Source organism: Simochromis diagramma, unplaced genomic scaffold (assembly GCF_900408965.1).
Source record: "Simochromis diagramma unplaced genomic scaffold, fSimDia1.1 OVJJ01000781.1, whole genome shotgun sequence".
In the NCBI taxonomy this organism is placed as follows: Eukaryota; Metazoa; Chordata; class Actinopteri; order Cichliformes; family Cichlidae; genus Simochromis; species Simochromis diagramma.
The window spans coordinates 1,478,541-1,501,859 of record NW_024386832.1 but is presented as its reverse complement, the minus strand read 5'-3'; the positions used below and the strand labels follow the sequence as shown (position 1 = coordinate 1,501,859).

General features: G+C 42.2%; 2 protein-coding genes and 1 non-coding gene across 3 annotated transcripts in view; 2 read left to right on the top strand and 1 right to left on the bottom strand.

Moving 5' to 3' along the window:
* Positions 1-552: 552 nt before the first annotated feature.
* Positions 553-5,113, top strand: ranbp1 (RAN binding protein 1). The gene is made up of 6 exons (XM_040028539.1): positions 553-685; positions 1,560-1,693; positions 1,776-1,933; positions 2,508-2,636; positions 2,733-2,801; positions 3,911-5,113. Exons 1-6 carry the CDS (start codon positions 671-673, stop codon positions 4,042-4,044), a joined length of 639 nt encoding a protein of 212 aa, XP_039884473.1. The 5' UTR covers positions 553-670; the 3' UTR covers positions 4,045-5,113.
* Positions 3,094-3,222, top strand: LOC120731505. Its single transcript, XR_005695380.1, has one exon. It is a non-coding gene; the product is annotated as a small nucleolar RNA SNORA77 (small nucleolar RNA).
* Positions 5,114-5,167: 54 nt separating the features above from the next.
* zdhhc8b (zinc finger DHHC-type palmitoyltransferase 8b) overlaps positions 5,168-23,319 on the bottom strand; it is a 59,099-nt gene continuing 40,947 nt past the window's right edge. The window contains exons 2-11 of the mRNA XM_040028521.1: positions 20,867-20,988; positions 17,481-17,638; positions 16,025-16,197; positions 15,770-15,872; positions 15,058-15,149; positions 14,054-14,186; positions 11,344-11,449; positions 10,246-10,352; positions 9,071-10,137; positions 5,168-8,482 (exon numbers count right to left, since the gene is read on the bottom strand). Coding sequence (XP_039884455.1) covers positions 8,350-8,482; positions 9,071-10,137; positions 10,246-10,352; positions 11,344-11,449; positions 14,054-14,186; positions 15,058-15,149; positions 15,770-15,872; positions 16,025-16,197; positions 17,481-17,638; positions 20,867-20,988 — 2,194 coding nt within the window. The 3' untranslated portion in view covers positions 5,168-8,349. The remainder of the gene's footprint in view (positions 8,483-9,070; positions 10,138-10,245; positions 10,353-11,343; positions 11,450-14,053; positions 14,187-15,057; positions 15,150-15,769; positions 15,873-16,024; positions 16,198-17,480; positions 17,639-20,866; positions 20,989-23,319) is intronic.

Sequence of the window (23,319 nt, the reverse complement as noted above, 5' to 3'; positions counted from 1 at the left end):
AACACTGGAATAGGATAAGATAATAAGAATAAGATACTATATACAACAGAATTATTGTAATGTAATGTCTCCATTACAGATTGGTGTTTAGTTCACTTGATAGTTATTGATCCTGTACAAACATGCTATTGCTTTTATATATATATATATATATATATATATATATATATATATATATATATATATATATATATATATACACACACACACACACACACACACATACACACACATATATACATGATCCTATGGAAGCCTTAGTGGCTTCATATATCATGGAGGTATAATTTTTGCACATAGATTGAATTATTGTATCACAGATGATACTTAGTTAATATTATGACTAATATTTATAAAATGATCTGACAATTATCGAACCAGAAGTTTTTTTGGTTTGTTTGTTTATTAGTTAATTTGTTTTTCTTTCGATACAAGTTGTCACGTTTTTCTATTGACAGCAATATCCAGTAAAAACATTTTTGTGAAGAGGGGTATCCCTGAGAGGAGAGAGGCGGTGCGCGTGCTGTGACAGCGTGAGCACGGACATGCGTAGAGAATTCGGCGCGCGAAAGCTGTAGCAGGAAGTGAGAGAAGCTGAAGGGAAACGGCGGCCAGTTTGGGATTTGAATCTCTCAAACTACTCTCATAATCTACAAACATCTACAATAATATGGCAGACCCAAAGGTGAGGTCTATCATTCTAGGACGTGTAATGCTTTATGATTGCTGGGAAATAACAATTTTGTGACAAACGTTGTTTTTCATGTGTCATAATTTGTCAAAGTTTCGAAAGGAAGCCGTGTGCAAGAAATGCCGACAATGATCTTGTCTTTGGTGATGCTATGAAACACTAATTGATATTTTTTCAGTGATGTAAAAGGTAACGGAACGCCAATGGACTTGTAAAAGTGCACAGTGTTAACCGTTGTAAAAATTTCCACTCTTAACACTTCCGTTACAGTTCACGAGCCCATAATTCAAAGTGTGCAGCCAGCAAACGTGTTAACATTAGCTTCATACTGTGAACATTAGCATAGGGAGGTGATGTGCGCAAGAGCATTAGTGCTTCTACTACACGATCACATCGGTCAGTTTTTTAAACTGGGTATTTTTCAATTAGTATACTTCTCACTAGCTCAGGGCAACGAGGTTAGCTAGGTTGCTTGCCTTTGTCTGCCAAGCACAATACTTGCTAACATTAGTTAGCTAGTGTTAGCTCTATATCAGGGCGCTGTTTACTGTCTGTTAGTAGTGACGGTGTTATATTAAATAGACTGCTCGAAAATCACACAAGTTACTGAAAAAATACTGCAGTTGTGCTAAGCGTTTTGCTTAGCACAACTGCAGAGGTGCAAAAAAAAAAGAGAAAGTCGGATTGTTAGCTCCGGGCTAGCCGGCTAGTGAAAGGCCTGCGTTTCTAGCTAGGCAAGTTCACAACGAGTTGTCTTAGGAAAAAATAAAGTTGGATAAATATTTGATGACAATACTAAAGTAAAATGAAGCTTCAACTTTAGGGGGCCGGGGGGAATTGAGTTAATTTAATGTACTTTTCCTCTTAGGACCAGGAAGACCATGATACCACTGCAGATGGTGCAGAAGACCCTAATCATGATCCCCACTTTGAGCCCATCGTGTCTCTTCCTGAGCAGGATGTGAAAACATTAGAGGAGGATGAGGAGGAGCTGTTTAAAATGTAAGTTGCTTACCATGTGAACACATTAACAGAGACACATTAATCAGTTTCCTAATACTGAGGTGTTCTGCTGTTTTCATAGGCGGGCCAAACTATATCGTTTTGCCTCTGAAAACGACCCGCCGGAGTGGAAGGAGAGAGGAACTGGAGACGTCAAGCTGCTGAAACACAAAGAGAAGGGCACAATCCGCCTCCTGATGAGGAGAGATCGAACTCTAAAGATCTGTGCCAACCATCACAGTGAGTCAAATCTGATTTCATTGCTATTCATGTCATGACAACAATTGGCCATATGTAACCTAAACAATATGGGTGAGTGGCGGTACAGGTAGAGTGGTGTGAAGATGTGTTATTTAAAGCCAAGGTGTACTCGCTGACTGGGGCGTCCAAGTATTTTTTGCTTGTTTTTATTGCAAACATTTTCTGATGTACATGTAAGTACAAAAAGACCATAGGCCCCATGTGATTCCCCCTGTCACCCTTCCCCACGATCTTTAAATGAGTCAAATCCCTGGTATTAGTGGCAACAACAGAACTATAGATGAGCAAACAAGAGGTTGAGGGGTGGGTGTTAGTGGTACTGGGCTTGTAATCTCATCCGGTTGTGATATTATCCAGACTGTGATATTTTTTTGTGTGTTGGTTTGATTGGGAAAAATGCGTGTTTTACTCCTCCCTCCACTCATGTGTGGAGATAAGAAATGGTGCATCTGTGTGTTTAATTCCCAATGAAACTACTAGATATTAAAAAAAAAAAAATCTATTTAAGTGACTGTGCTCATACCTGCACTTTATGTGTTCTTGTTAACCACAGTTTTACCAATGATGGAGCTGAAGCCCAATGCTGGCAGTGACAGAGCATGGGTGTGGAACACACTAGCTGATTATGCAGATGAATGCCCCAAACCTGAACTTCTGGCAATCCGCTTTTTAAATGCTGAAAGTAAGTATTTAGGTACCCATTTCAACATTACACATTAATTCTCCCAGAGCTCTTTAACTTGGATTTTAAATTATGTTACATTATGTTCTGTTGCAGATGCTCAGAAGTTCAAGGTGAAGTTTGACGAGTGCAAGGAGGAAGTCAGAAAACATCTAGAGCAAACAGGTACATGAAGCTTAAACTTTTAGGTTTTTTTTCCCCCCCTAGATATCGCATATGTGAATTTTCTGAGAAGCAAGTGAAGTAAAACAGTTTTGTCAACATAAACGAGTCCATAATGTAGACCACATCAACATTAGATAGGAATTGTCAGTAATTTTACTTGGAAACATGTCAGTAGCAAGTACTTTCAGAACCCTGAATGCAACATTTTGCTAAGGTTAAAATGACTTGTGTTGACCTAAGACTTGAATTCAAACTGAGGGCAATGTGACATGAGGATAGGGGCTGTGAGCATGCAGACACACTCTGTTCTCTGCTGCCAACTTCAGCTGGGGACTTTTTCTGTCTGCTACATGAACACGCAGAATGTAACACTTTACTAGTTTTCTAAAAGACTGGTGTCGGTATGTTCTGCTACATTACAATTCAGTTTTCACAGGCCCATGGTGTTCGTGTCATAGAAAGGTTAGACTGTTGTAGAGTGTGTTGAGTAAACCTACTGTACTTCTGCACCTTTCAAAACCATGAATTTAATTCTTCTTCGACAAGAGAACTATGTGTATGCTTAGGGTCACTGTCTTGCTGCAAAGCTCATTTTCTTTTTTGTTAAGTGTCAGTTCATGTATGTATCTTTATTTATTTGCTGGTTTTCAGGGTGGGTGGACTGATTTCTGGCTCAATCATAGCACCATCACGTCTCACTAATATGGGATGAGCTTCTGAAGTTCTCCAAACAGAATGCTTCTTGTTTAAAGATTTAAAAAAATAAATCCAATTCATCAACAAAACATTGTTCATTCAAACCATTGTATCAGTCTTGATACATTTCTGCACATGCTCACACCTGATTGTCATCCTGGTGACTGTAAACATCTGGTTGTTATTTGACCTCTGGGTTTACATGCATGTGCCTCTTACAGATGAATATTGGATCATTTTCCTGACTAACCCCTTAAATGTCAGTCAGCGTTTCAATTTCAGTTGTTTTATTGGGTTATCCTTATTTTCGATTATTTTGTTTTAGGTAATATTTCTACAACACAACAGTCAAAGCTGTAGAATGCAGCATTGCTTCTTAGCTAATGGCACTTATCCCTGTTTGCTTTTCACAGGCAACAGCGATAGTGCGAACAAGGTGGCAGAGAAGTTGGAGGAACTCTCTGTGAAAGACAAGGCATCAGTGGAAAAGAAGGAAGAGGAGAAAAAGGAGACTGAGAAGAAGGAGGTGAAGGATGAGAAGAATTGAGAACCAAGAACTTGCTTTTGCTGATCTTCAATATATTGGTTTTTCCTCTTTTTCTACAATAGACTCTAAACGAACTGAATTTGGACACTTGCATAATATTATTAGGTTTTCTTTTTATTGTTTTTTGCCTCAAGATCACAAGTCCTTGATGCCAATGGGGGGAAAAAAATACACGCTAGTGATTTTTTTCTGGAAAAAGTCCTTCCTTTCCCACCCCTTTCCCTCTTTGCACCGTGGAATGCCACGCTTTCCATCGTTGTCATCTACAGTTCAATGTTACTTCAAACAAACTGTGAAAAGAGGCTTGTGATAGTGATGATTCCCACATTGGGGTATTTTTTTTTGTTTGGTTTGTTTTTGCTATTCTGATAAAGAGTTTTGTTTGTAGAGGGAGAGGATAACGTAGCCTGCTCGATGGCAGCGCAGGGTCATTGAACAGGTATTACAGAGGTGCATTTTAAGTATAAAATCCCATGTTGCATCTCAGTGGGCCGCCTTACCCTGTCCACTGTTAATGCTCCTACTGTTAGACAACAAGGCAAAGACTTCTCACTGACTGCCTTGCAGAAGTAGTTCCTTCTTTGGTCAGTTCTGTTGGGAACTGATTTGAAGGGAATCCACTCCAGAAAGTTGAGGGGCATCAGATGAGTACTGCTCTGTGCAGTGTGCACTGATGGTTGACTGATAGGAAATGAGATGCACTTAGCTATTTTTTTTTTTTTTGTCCTGACAAACATCAAGTCCAAAGTAAACAGTCCATCAGTTTGGTGCAGCTATGCTCTGACTTGCGTTCCTCAGTAGTAAATCAACTTTGTATTGTTTAGATCATAACATTCCCAGACTTTAAAGCATGTAGAGTATATGTAACAGAGTGTGCCCTCTTTGATCTGTGTGCTCACCACCCTCTCCTTTTCTTTCCACTAATTGAGTTCTTAACCTTGCCTCTGAAGTGCATCTAAGTGCCAGTGCATCTGTAAATACATGAATATGGATGAAATGTTGCTTCTCATTTGCACACAAATGATTTGAAATGTTTCATCCAACTTCGAATAAAAGCTGTCAAAGACCACACGTTTGCATTCATATAAAGTCACTCGTTTGTTGTTAGGAATAATCAGTCTGATTCAAAGAGTCGGAAACTTTATTTACTCTGCTCAGGTCATTGGGAAATATTTCCTCTTCACAAAAATAGGAACGCATGTACAGTTACAGTATATTCTTCATTTTTAATACACATTGAACTTTCTATATGAGTTTCAGAAAACAAAAGTCAGCTTGTGGCTGATGCAACAGAGTCATTGCTGACTGTCAGGAATGGCCCCTGACCTGCAGTGATGTCCATCCCAGAAAAACAACATTGGACTAACGGCAGTCATCTTAAAGAGGAATGACATCGATTAGCTCTTTAGATATGTGGTCAAACAGGGTCTGGGAGTCACGATTGATCGGCTTTTTCAGCAAACTCAGCAGCCATTGGTCTGTTCTGGGATTTCGAGATGTTCCACTTTGCCATTCCGCTGACATTCCTACCCGTCCGAATTTCCAAAAAACTAGCCCTGTATACCACAGCCTCACAACAAACTATTTTAATCATTTCTCAAATACAGGAGTTGGAACAGACGAGCGTGACCGTGCTTTGCAGTAATGTCTTCATTGGTAAGGCAGCTGGGTGAGACCTTAAATGGGAGATAACTCTTGCCACAGAAGGTTCAAGAAAGCGTACCCAGTCAGAGATCATCACAGGTGTCACCTGCTGCTCAGTACAAAACACTTCTGCTATTTCGCTGTCAAGTGAGTCAGCCATAGTTTGCTTTGTATGGAAACAAAGTTTCTTCCCAAAGGCAACAATGGCTTATTGTTAATGCAACCAAATGCAACATTTACATTCTAGTAACATCTGGCATGTTGTGTCATTGTCCACTTAGTTTTCATCAGCTATTTTAAAGGTATTACTTTTTTTTTTTTTTTTGATTAACAAAAAAGTAACGGCAGTGCGAGAGCTGTACCAGACAGCTACTGCGAATGAATGAATTTGGCATTTTCACTCTTTGTGACATAGCATTACATGACCTATTTGTTGTCTCTTTGAAGATGATGTGGTGTGTAGCCGCTTTTGGCAACTTAAAGGTCAAGGCTGCTTTTATGCAAAGCCCAGTCCTCAACGTCATCATTTAGACAGTTCATATCATTGTGGATTATGTCATAACTTCTGTTTTTAACACTGCCATGTAGAACAAATTCTATCTACTTTATTTACCCATCTTTCACAATCTCATCCATTTTTTGAAATTATAATTTAAGAACAAACTCCACTCAAAACAGCAATTCCATATAAAAGGATACTTTTTTTTTTTTTTTAAAAAAAAGGAAAAGTACAAAATAAAAAGTGTGACCAATGTTTGTTTTTTTTTAACTGATACTGATTTGTTTCATTTAATCTTCCTATATGTATAGTTATAGCAAAAACATAGCTTATTGACTAAATATTTTTCCTTTTTTGAGTTTGACAAAGTTTCATTTGGTTGCTTCCGGGGTGGACTCATTCTGTACTCAGTGAAAAACACTGGGATGAGGTATTCTGGTCTTTCAGAGCACAATATAATCACCCCAGCTCTTTTGATGTGGCTGATGCTGAAATCACAAACTGAAAAAACAAAAAGAGCCATGATTGGATACTGAATCCTCATTACGGGGTAAAGGGGCGGGGCTGTGCTAGTTTGCAACTCTAAAAATCTGCGCTCCACAGACAGGAAGCGGAGACATTTATAATATTCAATTTAATGTCAACCTGCATCTCTGCATACATGAGTTCTTGAGAAAATTCTTTAGAAAAATAAAGTGTGTTCATTAAAAGCGACTTTTTCATTAAATTTGGAATGCAACCACCCAAAACTAAAGTAAAAGTTAGGTACTCTGTAGAACCGTGGGTGTTCCTCAACCCCTTACCACGTGCTTTAAGGATGGATGGATCCCTCTGAAAGTGAAACCAGTACGTTAGTGCCTTAAACCTGCATTTGTTGTAATAGCCAGCAGGGGGCAACACTTCTGGTTACACAAAACAAGTCTTATGGAATTCAAAAAGAAAAAGTAATCCTAAATCTCACTTGATTTCTGATGCATCTTCCAAATGAGATCATGGTATCAGTAGCTAGGATCAAGTTGTTTTTATGTCGGGTTTTTTTAAATACTCCATGGTGTTAATTTAGTAAAACATGGTCCCATTTATAACAAAAGGAGACAGTCAGGCAGGGGATACACTGGGATGTGCAGTGCCCTCTGTTCCACCCTTCACTTTCTCTAGCATACTAAACCAGTGCTAGTCGGACAACTAATGAGTCAGCTGTTCTGTTTGATTTTTGCAGTAAGTGCAGTTTGTTTTAAGCCTGATTTTCACAGGCTAAAATTAGCATCCAGTTGATGTCACAGTATAAAACAGATGCAATCCGCTGATCGAAGATGCTAACTAATGTTAACTGATCAGCTGTGCCCTCCGTTTCAAATGTGTTTAAAAAGAGAAAAAAACTCAGCTAAATCCTAAAGTTAGTCCTTCAAAACAGGAATCTCCAAACAAATGGGTGATGTCATTGTATTGTGGAACATCTTTTATATACAGTCTTTGCCCAATGAAATAACCATGTCAGGGTTGAGGAACACCCTGCTCCTGTTCTGCAGAGCTCTTTCCTTGTCACCATCTCCAGTTTCTCATCTGACTTGTGTTGCTTTTTTTTTTTTTTACTGCCCTTGCACATATCGTCTCCACATAAACCTCCATCACATCTCCACCAGACATGGCATGAACAGTACAAGTTAATGTGAAGCACCTTGACTTTTTGAGGTCAGCTGAAAAGAGTCTTCTTGCAGAAATCCGTAGCAAGTCAAGTGTTTAATCGATCTGTAGTGTTTCTGTTCAGCCCTCAGCGTTCGCTAGAGCGAAAGTTTGCGTGTAACATTTGGAACAACAAACGCTTCATAAACACAGATGAGAGACGACGGTAAAAACATTGACGATCTCGCTGGACGGTCCACGACGATGGACTACAAAATATTAAGGACAAACACTCTGCACACGCACAGTACAGCCTGCAACGTTAACAAGCGACAACCCACCCCTCTGGCACAAACATACACGGGCATATAGCTAAACAAGATCCTCAAAAGAGCAAAGAGATCCTCTGATTTTGAAGAGTAAACAGGGGGGGGGTACTATGCACCCCTGACTGCCTGTTATCTTATTAAAATAACAGAGGAGAATCTCTCTGTGGCAGAGCGTCCACTGTGGGTCATTGGTGGATGTGGTGTCCCTGCTCACACTGATATCTCATACGTAGTGCCTCCTACGCCTGTCACCTTTTTGACGTTACTGTGGCGACTGGGACTGAGGGCGGCACCCTGGGCACTCGGGTGGCAGTCCATCTGCCCATTAACTTTCATGGCCTCTCTGAGTGGAAAGAGAAGAATAAGAAATGATTCAACAAACAAATCAAACACTAAGGGATGTGAAAACATGCACATCAGTTGGAACAGCAACACAATTTTATATGTCAGTCAGAACCCGCCCACCCCACAAAAAAAACAAGACAGCAACGTGGATGATTAGTCAAGTGTTTACTTGTTAGTAAAGTAAAAGGCTTGAAAATGTTAGTGGAGTCAGTAAAGAGCATGCAAAATGAAAAAGGAATGATTGTCACAGTTTTATTCAACAGATTTGTTTGAAATAATACAAAAAATGTTATTTATTTTTTTAACTTGTACTAGAAAGGCAAACAAACAAATCAAAACAGAATGTGTACGACTTCACACACCAGACATAACTTATGAATAAATGAGCAGAACAGTGGGACAAAAAAAACATACACGACACAACTGCTACATGTTGCCTCGATTAGCAGTACCCTAGTGCCCTATGTATTGCTGGTTGTGTCCAGCAGAGGGAGCAGCGTTTCCATCCAGAATACATTCAGTGACCTCCAGACCCCGGCTCTGTACAATGCATGCAGTACCCCAGGAGTTACATTAGGATTCATACCTTGGGCCCCCTAGACGAGGGGAGTCCGTCCTCTCGTGTGCACTGATGTAGGAGAGTTTCTGGCGGGAGTAAGAAGGGGAACGGGGCATAGCGGGGGAATGGGGCTGGTGGGCCGGGGAGCGATAGGGGCCTTCTGGGCCTGTGGTTCTGCTCTGGCTGCTGTTGATGCTGCTTTGATCTGTGTGCAGGGAGGTGGACGACGTCCTAGGTGCACGGCCCAGTGTAGAGCCAGCATGACGCAGCACTGGGGTTCTTTGACCATAGCTCATCAGTCCAATCCCCATTAGGTTGTCCCTGGAGCCTCCATAGGCTGGAGGTGTTGGGCCTCTTGACCCGGGGCCACGAGGCCCATCTGGGTAGCAAGCATTGGCAGGCAGGCCATAGCCCCCATCAAACACACCAGAGTCCTGGGCATAGATATGGGTCTGGGAGCGCCCGTGATGCATCTGCCGCTTCTCCCTCTCCTCCTTCTCCTTTCGCTCCTGGATGGATGCCATGATGGTCTGGGAGAGGTTGTCATAGCGCACCGGAGACGGGTCTCTGTCCCTCAGGTGAGGGGACTGTCTGCCCACCACTCTGGGGGGCATCACTGGGCTGTAGGTAGGGGGGACCTGTTGTCTCTGCATATCAGGTTCCCGGATGTGGCACATTTTGGTGGGCAGGTAGGGTGAGTGGAACCCCACAGAGGGAACACCACGGTGGGCCATGGACTCACTGGCAGTAGCTGGGGAAATGCTGGGGTTGAGCAGGCTGTCATAGGATAGACTACCATTGCGGTTGGAGAGATTATTGGGAGAGAAGACACTCTTGTAGGGGGTTGAAGTGACTGTCCGTGGCTCCAGTGCTGGGAGCTGGCCCTTCTCCGGTCGGCCATGACCCTGCTTGAGGCTGAGAGAGCGGGAGTTGATGGGGTCTGAATCCAGCTGGAGGGGCGAGGACTGAAACGTGCGGTGGAGGGGAGCATTAGCATATTCAGGCAGGTCCAGGTTCGGCTCAGATCGATAGTCATGACCACGGACACCTTCTTCCAGGATGGCCGAGGGCTTCCGGTCATCAGATATGACAATCTGAGGGGCAAATGTCAAAATAACATCTGAGCCTTTTAGCACTTTACGATGACTCACTGTTCATTGTTTCACAGAGATGTATAATAGATAATAACATTAATGCGTTACCTTCTCCTCTGTAGTGTGGTAGTGGACTTTGGGCATGGTGCCAAAGGATGGCCTGAATTTGTACATGGCTGGAGTGGATGGGTGGGTCTTACCAGACAGGGAAGTCTCTACAATACACACAATATAAACCCTGTGTTAAAAAACTCCAGATTAAAGCAACAACACATTATAGTATATAAGGACAAGAGATAAGAAGCTGTAGAGTTCTGCAAAACCACACAATCACAGTTTCTACACAACAAAACTAACAGGAATAGCCAGATGGGAAGAATCAGTTCTGCAACTAATATTTAACACATCTGAGTCCAGCAACAGCCAACTGCCCATCACTGAAAAACAACACTCTTCTTGAATAAAATGCAAAACCCAAATGCATTTAAAGAAGGTGCTTTTAGCAGGCAGCCATGTCTCAGCGGGGATGCCTGAATCTTTTTGGAGAAACACGCAAAGAACACCTGTGTCCACAGGTTCAGAGTTCAGAAAAGTGCCTCGAAAGGCGAGGTGACGCTAGACCGGGCGCAGTGACCTGAAGTACCACCAGGCAGCAGTAGTGCTCTTTGGAAGAGCAGAAAGTTTCCAGTCCCTGACATAATGCACCATGACACTGGAGATCCGAGGAAGAAACCTGCCCTTAACACTACTATAAACCATTTCATACTGCTGAATGGAGGCTAAAATCCTTAGCTGTACCTCCACAGTAGGTTCGTCGTTTATACGGATGGTTTTCAAAAGGCATTTTTCAGTTGCCATTGTACCCCTCCCCTACCCGAAAAAAGGTGGTGATTTACGTTGTAATGCTTCACCCTGGAATCGTACCACAAATCTGGTGCTGATTCACAGAGCAGAGCTTGCCTTCTCACCGCAAATCACGGCCGATTTTCTGGCCAGGCGTGAAAAAGGCCATCAACCTGCCGCTGGGAGGGACATTCATCAGGCTAATCTAGAGCCTGCTCCCAAACCAGGACACTTGTGATCTACAGAGGAAGTTCTGGGAATTGCTCTTTGGTGCAACCGTGACAAGAACAAGAAGTTGGATTGATGATGACTGACAGGAGAAAGAGAGAGAGAGGGAGTCAGGGCTGTTTCTGTGGTTCTTACCTTCACTGGAGGTCATCTGGCTTTTAAGCTGGTTGTACCTATCAGCTTTGGGTGGCAGCGGCGGCTGGGTTTCCTTGTCATCTAAACCGTCGAGGCTGCTTTTGGACTACACGAAAGACAGGAGACAAACACAAAGTGTCACAGAGGGTTTTCGGGGTGGCAAACCTGCACATGGCAACTAGTCTACGTTTAAATTTATACTTAGTAGTGGCTGTAAAACGAAAAAAAGAAATAACGGCAGAGTTGGATTAAGATTCTCAGATTAAGGGATGTAATGCTGGTAGCAGCTGACGCAGTCTTGAGCTGGAAGTCAGCTGTGCTTCTATTTAAGTCACCGTCTGCAGATTTCTTCCCTTTAAAAACTTGCATTATTAGGCCGAGATGGCACCAAACTTCAAATGACACGACTTTGTCATTTAGCAATCAATACAATTTTCTCCAGTACCTCTCAGCCAGCTCTTAAGAACTTAAGTTACAGGCAGAAAAGAAAATCCAAGTAATCAATCCTAGTTGCAGAAAGATCCCTGACTAAGCACAGAAACCAGGAAGTAATTACTCCATTGTAATAAAGCTAACTTTCCTCTTAATATTTTCCTTCCCAAACCATAGATGCGACAAACCATAGTTAACTAAAAATAAAACAAAACTTCAGCCAGACATGAAGAAGAGGGAGTTGCAATAAAATTAACTGCTCAGTCGAGGCCTACTTAAGAAAGCCGACTCGGATTTTCCAAAAGTTAACAACATAAGGAACAAAAACGTTCCAGAGTCTGGGGACAATCCAAGGGTGACTTCCCAGCCGGCTCTCGTTTCCATATCTCATCTGCCCCTTAAAGGCAAAAAGACAAGTTTCAGTCTGTTTAGTCTAACCTGTGGGTCAAATTAAATATGAATTGCTCGATATAATATTTCATTCGTTTAGTCGTTCTGACGCACGTGTTTCACCCCAAATTTATCAGCAAGTGCGCAGCAGTCTAGATTTAAAGTGAACTGAGGTATCTGTGCCATCCTCTGCATAACCCCCTGTATTTTTGAATAATAATGAAATAATATGTTGACATAAGTCTTGTTAGTATTAAAGTAACCATATTGTTATGCAGTGTTATCAGTGTATGCATTCATAAGAAAAGATTTGTTGTGAGATTTCTTGTCAGTCTCTGTGTTATGGGCAGTAACTGGTGGAGGATAGGAGCTGGAAATGTATTTCTTGTCCTCTGTGGATTAATGCTAAATGGATTCTTTTCACTCCATACATTATTGATGAATACTAGGATCATCTTTAGTGCCTATAAAAGTTGTAGCGTGCACCATAGTGCTTACACAGCACTTCAAGGCTCCTAATGACAACAGAAGTTCAACATGACCGATTCAACATTAATGATACAGGCCTGGATAAATGCTAGTGCAACCTGATTCCAAAAAATGTGGGACGCCATTTAAAATGTAAATAAAAGCAGAATGCTACGATTTGCAAAAACTCATAAAGACAATTTGCTTTCACAGAAAACATATCAGATGCTTAAACTGGGACATTTTGCTGTATTACACCGAATTTGATGGCGGCAAACGTTCTCAAAAAAATTGGGAAGCTGGAAAAAGTGCTAGAAAAGTGGTTGGAACTAAAAAGAAGCAGCTAGAGGAACATTTGGTGTCTAATTTAGGTTTATTGACAACAGGTCAGTAACATGACAGGGTGTAAAAAGAGCATCCTAAAGAGTTCCTCAGAAATGAAAATGGGCAGAGCTTCACTAAACTGCAACAACACTGTGTCTAAAACATGAAACCTTTGAAAACGTAGAATATTTAATTGCCTACAGTAAGTACTATAGATTCAGGAAATCTGGAGGAATCTGTGTGCAAGGGACAAGATGCAAATACAGATTTGAAGCTCTATCAAAGAAGCAGAGAAGAAGCTGTATGCAAACATGATTCAGAAACTCTTCTGTCTTCTCTGGGCCATGCTCGTTTTAAATACCTCCATACAATCAGCGCCCAGTTCAAAAGCCTGCATCTCTTATTGTAAGGAGGTGGACCGGTGCCTATATAACTGCCAGCTTGCACATCTGGAAACACACCATCAATGCTGAAAGTCAGGTTTTAGAGGACATGTGCTCCCACCCACACGATGTCTTTCCATATTTCACCAGTACAACGATAAATCTGCATCTATTACATCAAAGTGGTTTCACAGCAGTAGAGTACAGGGGGCTGAACTCTCCCGACTGCAGTCCCGACCTTTCATCAATTTGATGCATCATGAAACAAAAAATACGACTCAGAAAACCCAGAACTTTTGAGCAGCTAGAATCGTCTATATGACAAATATGGGACGACATTCCTGTCCCAAAAGTGCATCAGTTGGTCTCCTCAGTTCCCAGACAAAGAAGAGGGGATTCTACACAGCAGTAAACATGGGACTGTCCCAACATGTTGCTGACATCAAATGTGGAACACGTTTTCTATTGCAGGTTTGTGAGATTTGCAAATCAGTTGCAGACATGCTTACTTTTACATTTAGTCAGACTCACCACATCCTTTTGAACTCAAATAATTTTCCCCATTTGAGTCGTCCGTCTTTAAGGTCTTAAATAATATTCTAAAGCTCTGCTTTATCGCGCTAACGTGTCCTCTGTAGTGGAAAAAGGACTGTGTCGAGCCACAAACGATAGAGGAACAAGGGAAAGCTCCCTAGTAAGTGCAAGCTAGTCACCTTGGAGCTGATGATGGTGCTATGAATACCGTTGTCGGTGACTTTGATGGTGATTTGCCTTTCTGAGAGATCTGGTCTGATGAACGGGGGCTGAACTTTGACGTGTGGCTTCTTCCTGGGGTCCAGCATGTACCTTCATGAAAAATTTACAGCACATTAACAAACAGGTTATTTACAGTCATCTACTGAAAGTTATACTTCATTATCAACGCACGTCAGCCTCTCTGTCATGCACTGACACGCCGGTATCCCAACTGACTTGCTGCATGCTTTACAAAAGACATTTCACACACAGATGCGCACGTTTAGCTGGCTTTTCAGGGCCGTCGCTGCGGAAACTTGAGGAGGAAAAAAAAAAACTGCTCCATGTTTTCTGAGCAGTCGAGACATATTCAAGTAATCAACGCCTTTCTAAAAACAGGAAACATAATGATTCTGCTGTCAGACTCACTCCCAGTCAGGTTTGATGTTATATGAGTCACTGATTCAGTAAATTAAAGCGGATCCCATCAGGCCTGTGCAACAGCTAAACAGCAACCACACAACATTTCACCCCCACCTGTTGTTGTCTCTCTGCAGTCACACTGTTGAATTTTATGGGATGGGGCTCATCCCAATAGGGTGTAATGGGGCGGGTTTTAGTGATGCTCTGTGTGCATGTGAGCAAAAAGCAGGTTGGCTAGCTCCGCGCTGTTTCCCATTAACTGTTGTTTCTACAGAGTGAGCCAATTCTCTCAGCCATCTGCCTCCCCCCTCCAGGGTTGCTGGCTGCTTTCAGGCAGAACACCTCTGTAGCTACCTCAGAGCATGTGCTTAGACACGTAAGGGCCTGTGTTACCACTGCAGTGATGTGCTGGTACAGCATGGATTTCATGAGTAAGCTGTGGCATACATATGCACGTGTATTGCCTTGATGTACTGCATGTAACAGGAAGACAAGTCCGTTTCTACAATGTATTAGCTACCCATACTATGGACACACGCAGCATAGTAAAGCATCTTACCTGGGTGCTAGGGGACTACATAAAACGTACTCCACGTTGCCACAGCAACCCTTGGTGAAAGGATTTACTCCTCCACGAAACTTGCCCGTCACCTGCAGAACAAAATGCTGGTTTACAGCTGGCAGCAAAGTAAACACAAGGCCATGGCCAACATACAGAGAGTGGACACACACACACACACACACACACACACACACACACACACACACACACACACACACACACTTGCCTTTTTTTATCTTAGTGAGGACATCTAATTGACTTAATGCTTTCCCTAGCCGCTTACCCTAATCCCAACCATCAAAAGTGAATGCCTAACCATGACCATAACCTGTAACCCTGACACTAAAACCACATTTTGAGCATCAAAAAGATCTTCAAACTTGTGGGGCCAAGAATTTGGGCCCCGTAAAAGACTGTTGGTCCCCACAAGTATAGTAACAGTTGAATTTTTGGTCCTCACAAAGATGTAAAAGTGTGAACACACACACCCAAAATGCATTCACAAGGCGTCTCGCATGGGAATATCTGTGCTGTTCAGTGTTGTGTGTGATATTCCCTTAAGTGTGTCTGTGCTTATTCCCTTTAACGTGCTCAACTAGTTTCTAATTTCTTCTTGTTCTACGTGGAGCTGTTACACCAATAAACAGTAACAGCACTAATTGTTTGATTAATAAATGCACGTTCCTTTTCAGCGCCAACATCTCCTCACCTGTTCGTTGGTTGTTCGACCTCGAGCTACGAGCACCATGTGAAAACCTGTGAGTCCCATGACTGGAATAAAGAAAAGACCCGCTATGCACATCACTACCAAACTGAGCACAAAGGTCAAGGTCATAATAATGTAAGGTCACAGAGCGAGTCATATATGCACGATACAAGGAAGCAAGTTTACAAGAAATAATAAAGAATCTAAAGCTAATAACACAAAATGATTTTTGTAGGATTTACAAACGTGTAAGGATACGTGACAGTGGTGTGCAGCGCTCCCAGCGTTTCTCTGTGATCAAGGACAAAGATGAGGCCAAAACAGAACACTCCCACCATGTGAGCGCTCAGCGACAGCAGGAAGAGGAAGAAGTAGCGGTAGTTTCTCCGTCCAATGCAGTTGTTCACCCAGGGGCAGTGATGGTCAAAGTCCTGAGAAAGGGAGGGAGTTTTCTATTTAGAAATTTTGAGAAACCAATCAGAAGAACTCTTTAAGGTTTTAAGAAGGAAAAAAAACCCCACACAATGTAAGTTAGTCATGGTGGTACAGTTGGTTCAGAGAGAGAGAGAGGGGGGGGGGGGGGTTAAAATGCTAAAACTCTGCTTATTTTTGAGGCATATGAACATAAATTATAAATAAAAGATAGACGTGGTCACCATCACCTTTGTTTGTGCCTTAGCAACCAGTTGAGCGTGTTTGCTGTGGCCGGCATGTGACCGAGAAATCAAGGACACTGCACATAGAGACAGCTTCACGGTCTATTTTACTGTAACTGGGACTATAATTTACTAAATTACCATCATGCTCTGTTATAAAAAAGACTTGATAGAAGGGACTGAGAACATAAAGTTTTTAGGAAAACATTTTCTGACTGAGGACTTTTTTTTCTCCACAGTCAGAATTATTTTTGGAACCTGGAGGCCAGAAAAAGAAATAAATAAAAATGCAGGTTTTAAAGCACCTAATCATCAGGTACAGTCCAGCTCATACATACAGCTCGAACTCTGGCATTCGTTCTTCTTCTCCTTGTTCTGCACTGCTTGGGAATTTAGTTGGAAACTAGTTTTATGACTCCTGTTGTTTCAGTAAACAGTAACTCCGAATCACACTGCGCCTTAAATAAATGCCTTGTACTGCCTATTGCATGTGTGGTTTCCCGGTAGTCCTAAATCTTACTGAGACATAAATTCATCTACATCCCTGTAAAACTGTTCATTAATTTCATTGTTTTGATCATCAACATTCGACCCCTCTTTCCAGTTTCTAGAAGAAAAACACATGCAGGAATACAAGCTGCTTAATTCTGCATCGTGTGTATTAATATCTGATGTCCCTGTGTATTTTTATGCCTCTGTGTGTGTACCAATGTGTAGTCTTACAGTATTTTACTGTTGAAGCTGCCAAAAGCTTATATTTATTCCAGTAATTATAATCTTTAATGATGACATTTTTCTTGCCAGAAACACAGATAATAAGAAATGCTGTTTGCCCGCTTTAATCCTTGGCAGGAAGTCTAAATATATGCAAAAAAGAAAAAAATCTGCATTATTTTTCATATCAAATATGCCTGAACATGCCAACTGGACAGATTCTTGATAAAATACTTATATGTTACTCTGACCTTGATGCATATTTAGATTTCATATGCAGTGAACCCACACACACACACACACTCTCTCTGTTTGCACTCATGCTTCTGTATTCACACACACACCTCCACACAGTTGTCGCAGACGCTGCAGTGCGAGCAGCGAGGCGGCCTGTAGAAGTGACAGGTGGCGCACCACTTCATCCGGACCTGAATGCCCTTGATCTCCACGTTCTTGTAGAGCGGTGCCCGGAAATCATCCTCCTTATCCTCGTCCTCGTCCGCTGTGGGTGAGAAGAAGACATTGCAAACAAACCCAGAAAGAGACACGTGGTTGTGCTTTATGATTCCATTTGACAGGGACACGAGGGAAGCGCCTCAAACGAAGCCCACCCTGCTGTTAGATGTCTGAAGAGAGCAAACCCGTGACCTATTCGGTGTGCTTTGAGCTGATCAACTGTGTGACTTGTGTAGAGCAAGAGACTGCCTGGCTTTATTTCGCACAAGTTTATACATTCTTAAAATGGATTTGTTTTTATGGGAGTTAGACCTCAAACCCTGGCAGAATTATCGGTTTGCTTTATCTGACATGAAAAGATAATTAAACCCGTACTTTGCAAACTGCAGTATGAGCTTTCCCAGTGTCCGACTCTGCTGCTGGATGAACTGCAACTGTTAGCCACAAGCAGAAATGCAATGGCATACGCAAAGTATTCCTTATTGTCTCTGCAGAGAGAAAAACGGAACAACTCCTGCAGCTGAGAGCTTTTTTGTTTTGTTTTTACTGTGGAGCTGTACCAAAGCAACATGCCTTTCATCTGATCAAAGGAGCACATTTGATCGATTTGCATGAAACTCCAACTTCAGAAAATAATTTCACAGTACAGCAATAACTGACCCGGGCAGCTGAGTACACGCATGCAGAAGGAAACCAAGCAAGAAAGCACCAAAGGTAGAGCACAGAAATAAACAGTTCCATAGCGGGAGATTGCTCTGCTATTATGGCTCTCAAGTCGATTCAAATAGATTTTGAAGCAAAGCCGCCTGCCAAACCAGCAAACACAAACAGCAGTTAGGCTTGCATCTCCTCTGACAGATTCTTTCCTCCAAATGCTCCATCGAGCTTGTTCGGTAACAAAGCATTGGCCTGTTTCGTACAATCTACACCGCCTTTGTCAAACTCAATTCTATTTTTGCATGAAACTCAGGAAACAAATGAAGTATGACCTAAAATATACAGTTTGTTTTTATTTTTAGCACTAAAGACTAAGGCACCTACATCCAGTCGCATCCACAGCGACCGGCCATCAGCCACAATATTAAAGTCACTGACAGATGAAGTGGATGGTACCTATCATCTCAGTCTTCTGTTAGGAAACATTGGGTTCTAGCATTGACCCACTTAAGCATTGCTGTAGACTAAATACAAACTCCTCTCCTTAATATAACAACGCACCCCAGTGGCAGCCACCTTCCCCTGACACTCTGAAACATTTTAGGATTGTTCTCGAGAAATGCAACAAAGAGCAGAAGGTGATTTCCCACATCCCTGTCCTATTGAGCATCCTCGAAAGCCTGATCCACAGATGCCACGACCCTCAACCCACATGGTCCAAAACATCCACTGGCAATGCTGAGTACCAGCCACACACAGCAGAACACCCTAAAATTCTGTAGCTGCGCTTCAATATGTATGAACTGTTTAAGGAGTTTTATTATTTGCAGCTGATTGTGCGTGTATGTACTTACAGTGTGATTCTTTATCATTTTTTTATGTTAACTGCCGTGATGTTCAGATACATTTCATTAGCTCTGAATGCTTGTTCTTGAAAGACTGCCAGTGTGAAGGCCACGTAGAACATCATTCATGTTCTAGGTTGTAATGCTCAATTTGTTCTTGAATTGTGAGTCACTTTTTTTTCCCCAGCGCATCGTCACCGTCAGCATATGTTTTTGTCAGATGTTCATCCTTCACAAACGGGTGAACTGTGCATATTTACAGGACATGAAGCTGGCAAATTAAACACAGTGAAGGAGAAACATTTTACTATTGTGGTCAGTGATGATTGGCTGTTAGTGGGCATGAAATTATCTTTGCTTTTTGAGTGAAAAAACGAACACTTGAAACACATGCCATTTCCTATGGTGACATAGAGGTAGCCTACATGGACAGAAATGTTGGGTCACACCTCTTAATCTCTGAATTCAGGTGTTTTCATTGCAAAGTAGAAGTGTTAAAGAACCACAGCAACTCAGCCAAGAAGTGACAGAACATATAAAGTTGCAGAGCGGGCTCACAGAGTGCTGAGGCTTATAATCCAGAAAAGTCTCAGCACTCTGTTGTCGCAATTACTGCAGACTTCCAAACTTCCTCCGGCATCAACAACAACACAAAAACTGTGCATCGAGGTGTTGTGTTTCCATGGCCAACCAGCTCCTGTAGGTGTAAAACATAGGTGGCCTAGTACTTCAATTAAATTTAATAAAATTGCATTCAATCCATGTAACACCAAATTACAATAATAGTCGCGTCAAAGAGAAAGCCCCAAGAGTCAAGCGACACCCTATGAGCAAGTACTTGGTGACGGTGGGAAGGAAAACTCCCTTTAAACAGGAACAAACTACAACATTAGCATTTTTATTGAAGTTTCAGTTTCTTTCTAATTGTCTTCAGAAAAATGAACTTAATAACTGCACAGCCTCATTAGCCCCAGTCATCTTTTTTGTGCATCACCTCAATTAGTGGCTTCCTCAAAAAAAGGGGGAAATTGCAAGTGCTGTCCATGACCTCAATCTGCACTCTACTTTTACAGTCTTGATGACTCATATATTATTATTTGGCTGACAAATATAACATCAAGTGCCTAGAAAAACTCATCTGCCACCAGTCTATAAAACACAAGACAGCTGCCATAGAAGGCTACAGTCATGGCCTGGGGAGGCGGCTAACTGGCACTATACACAACCTACTAATCATTTCCCCTTTATGAGCAGAAAAGACTCTCTAAAGCAAGGTCCTTATCATGAAAAGGGGCAAATTAAACATGTCCAGGGATGGGTGAATTCATCAGTACCCACTATGGCTGAGACTCAGGAGTCTGCCTGCATCAGGAGCAGAGGTCAGTGCAGCTTGTTTGACAGGCTGAACAGCTGAAAGATACTTAATACACCATGCAATATGAAGGCTCGTATAACCTCCAGCAGTGCCCTGCATGTGAAGCTGGTAGACTGTAAGAGGCAGATAATAGGGTAATGAAACGCCGTAGGGTGGTTCTCTGATAAATGTGGTGCTATAAAAAAAAAAGAAAAGAAATAAAGAGCAGCTTCTAAATGGGGACTCAGCAGAGTTTACCCATTACTTACATGTAGCACTTACATTTATGTGCACATGCTTTATGACAGACACGAATGTTTTAGATGGCAGATAAATATTGTAATAAGATTTTTCTTAGAAAGTTTACAGTTCAGACTGTGATCAAAACATTTTCAAAGCTCCTCGCGTCGGTACAAACCTCTGGGGTAAACGCCAGGGTCCATGAAGGTTGCCATACTGAAGTTGGCCAAGACGAAGAGGAAGACCAGTCCATTGTAGAGAGGCACAGCGGGCGAGATCACTTTAGTCAACCAGGGGCACCTAGAGACACACATCAAGACAAAGACAATCAGGATCCTTCCTGTGTGTTGAGCAGCACATCGTAACAAACGTTTAAACAGCCGTGCGTTTCCCCTTCTTGTCTTTACCATAACCGCATAAAAAGTGACAGCAAAGGTAAAAGTGTTACAAGAAAACAGACTTCCCCATGAGTAACGATTGAGTAACGATGCAGGGCAGTGTCTAACAAAATGTCTATTTAACACGAGTACATAAAAGCCCGATGAGGAGGATTTGAGGTCTTTGAACTCAATTTGTATCTTTCTGTTTGGAGGTTGGGAGTAATTCTTCACTGGAAAAGAACTATTGTTGATTTCTTACTATGCAGCTCCCCTCAGTGCACCACTTTACACTTACATAAGTTAGGCTGTAGTGAGTCACTAAAGTCCAAGTACAGCTTTTTCCTGCATCAGCTTTTTGTGCACAAACAATCAAAGCTGACAAAAACCCCAAACTGGTTGAAATCTTCTAAAATCTTTGAAACTCCTGCCTTTAATAGTAGCTACTGTTCAATTAAAATAATTGAGTTTTTGGCACAACAGCTGATGTCTTACTCATCCACAATGAACTTTAAACTTGATGTAGTCTGCACTGGGATCTGCTAGCCAATAAATGCATCAGCTAGAAATACTCCAGCCTCAACACTCACACCCAAAAGCCATCACTAGCGTGGCTAAAAATATTCTCACCAAACCTCGATGAGCAACATTTTGCATCAAACCGACCTTCCCCACCGCCTGCAAATTATAGCTCAATAAGGGCTGTGACACATTCAAGTGTGGAGACACCTGAGTAAGACTCACAGCTCTGCTCAGTCACCTGCACTTAAATGTCAAGACACTGTTTGCTTCCTACGGTGTCACGATTCAAGCCGACTGCCTCTCTGGAGGTGAAACGCCATCGGAATGGAGATGTGTGAACACCTACAGCTGGACATACCACAGAGACCCTGCAGGTCAGAAACTCACAGAGGATTCATGAATTAATGAAATATCTCACAGGGTTGGGGTGTGGGGTGTGGGGCTGGGGGTTCAAAGAGAGACTCTCACTCTAAGTGATGACTAATACACTCACGGCCGGCTGGCACACGACTCAGATACAAACACTTGAATCTCCAAACATGCCTCCCCAGCTCATTGTGACGTCAAAAGCTCCTTCCTGTACTCGTGCCCCGAGATCAGCTTCAATCCATTTATCTCCTTTCCCGCTCTGCCAGTCTGCTGTTGCTTTGCTGAATTATTCAGAGCCATGGCTCTACAAAAGACCGAGAACAGAGAAGCGCTAACAGGGACGAGATGGCCTTTCACACATGCAGTCCTCTTCAGCTTTGTTAGAGCTAGTATTGGGTTGATCCGCCCTCACTGTTGCATCATATCACTGCTAACTCTAGTCTTTAACTAGATGACTAGTTGAAGCTTTCAAAATGGCCACAAAAATATTCATAATATATTACATCCTAAAAGAGCTGCCACCTAAGTTAACTTTACCCATGTACAATCGGAAACAGGTGGAGCGATTTATTGCGACATGGAAATGCAGGATATAAAGCAAAGTCTTACAAGGGACAGATTTTTGTTCCTGCTTATTCTCTGAAAACACACATTGCACATATCTTCCTTTACAAGACAACAACATCAAAGTACATCTCAGCAGAACTGGCATTCACTCAGCACACTGCAGTGAGTACTGTGCTGTGTCAACAAGTGCTTAAAAAAATTGATCAAAGAAGAGAAACGGGACGCAGCCCCACAGTCTCCCGAAATCCCAATTTACTTGCCTGTCAAGGGATCATGTATTTTTGTGCAGTGTGTGATACAGTGGAGTCAGATAGGAGGTGGGGGGTGGTGGGGTGGAGTGCAGCTGACAGCAACCATTTTGGGAACCTGGGAGCTGACAGCGTGGGAGGAAAATGTGACTGAAAGAAAGTCTAATTAAGCACACAGACATTGGTTAATTGTGTAGGAGGAACAAATAACAACAGAGTGCTTATCAGCCCTGCGTGGTAAGCAGTGTTCACGCTAAGTGTAGCCATGACACTTCAACTGAGGCAAATAAATACAGAAATAAAAATGTCCACAAAAAATAGCTTGGATAATTTGTTAAGCTGAAAGGGCTTTTTCTGCCAAAAGGGCAGTAAAGTAATGAGTTTGCTTCCATCGAGGCCTAAAGTCCAAAAAGTCCAGGAATCTTTTTGATGATTAAAACTACTGCAAACAGGAGCTGGAGAGCGTCCAGGCCGATCGGCATTTACAACAGCATGCGGCCGAATACCTCACAGACACTGAGGTGCAGAGTCAACGTCTATACCAGGGA

Excerpts from the sequence above, each read along its gene's own strand:
- ranbp1 (XM_040028539.1), top strand. Across the intron at positions 1,694-1,775 it reads GAGGAGGAGCTGTTTAAAAT|GCGGGCCAAACTATATCGTT; the intron begins GTAAGTTGCTTA and ends CTGTTTTCATAG. Across the intron at positions 2,637-2,732 it reads CCGCTTTTTAAATGCTGAAA|ATGCTCAGAAGTTCAAGGTG; the intron begins GTAAGTATTTAG and ends GTTCTGTTGCAG.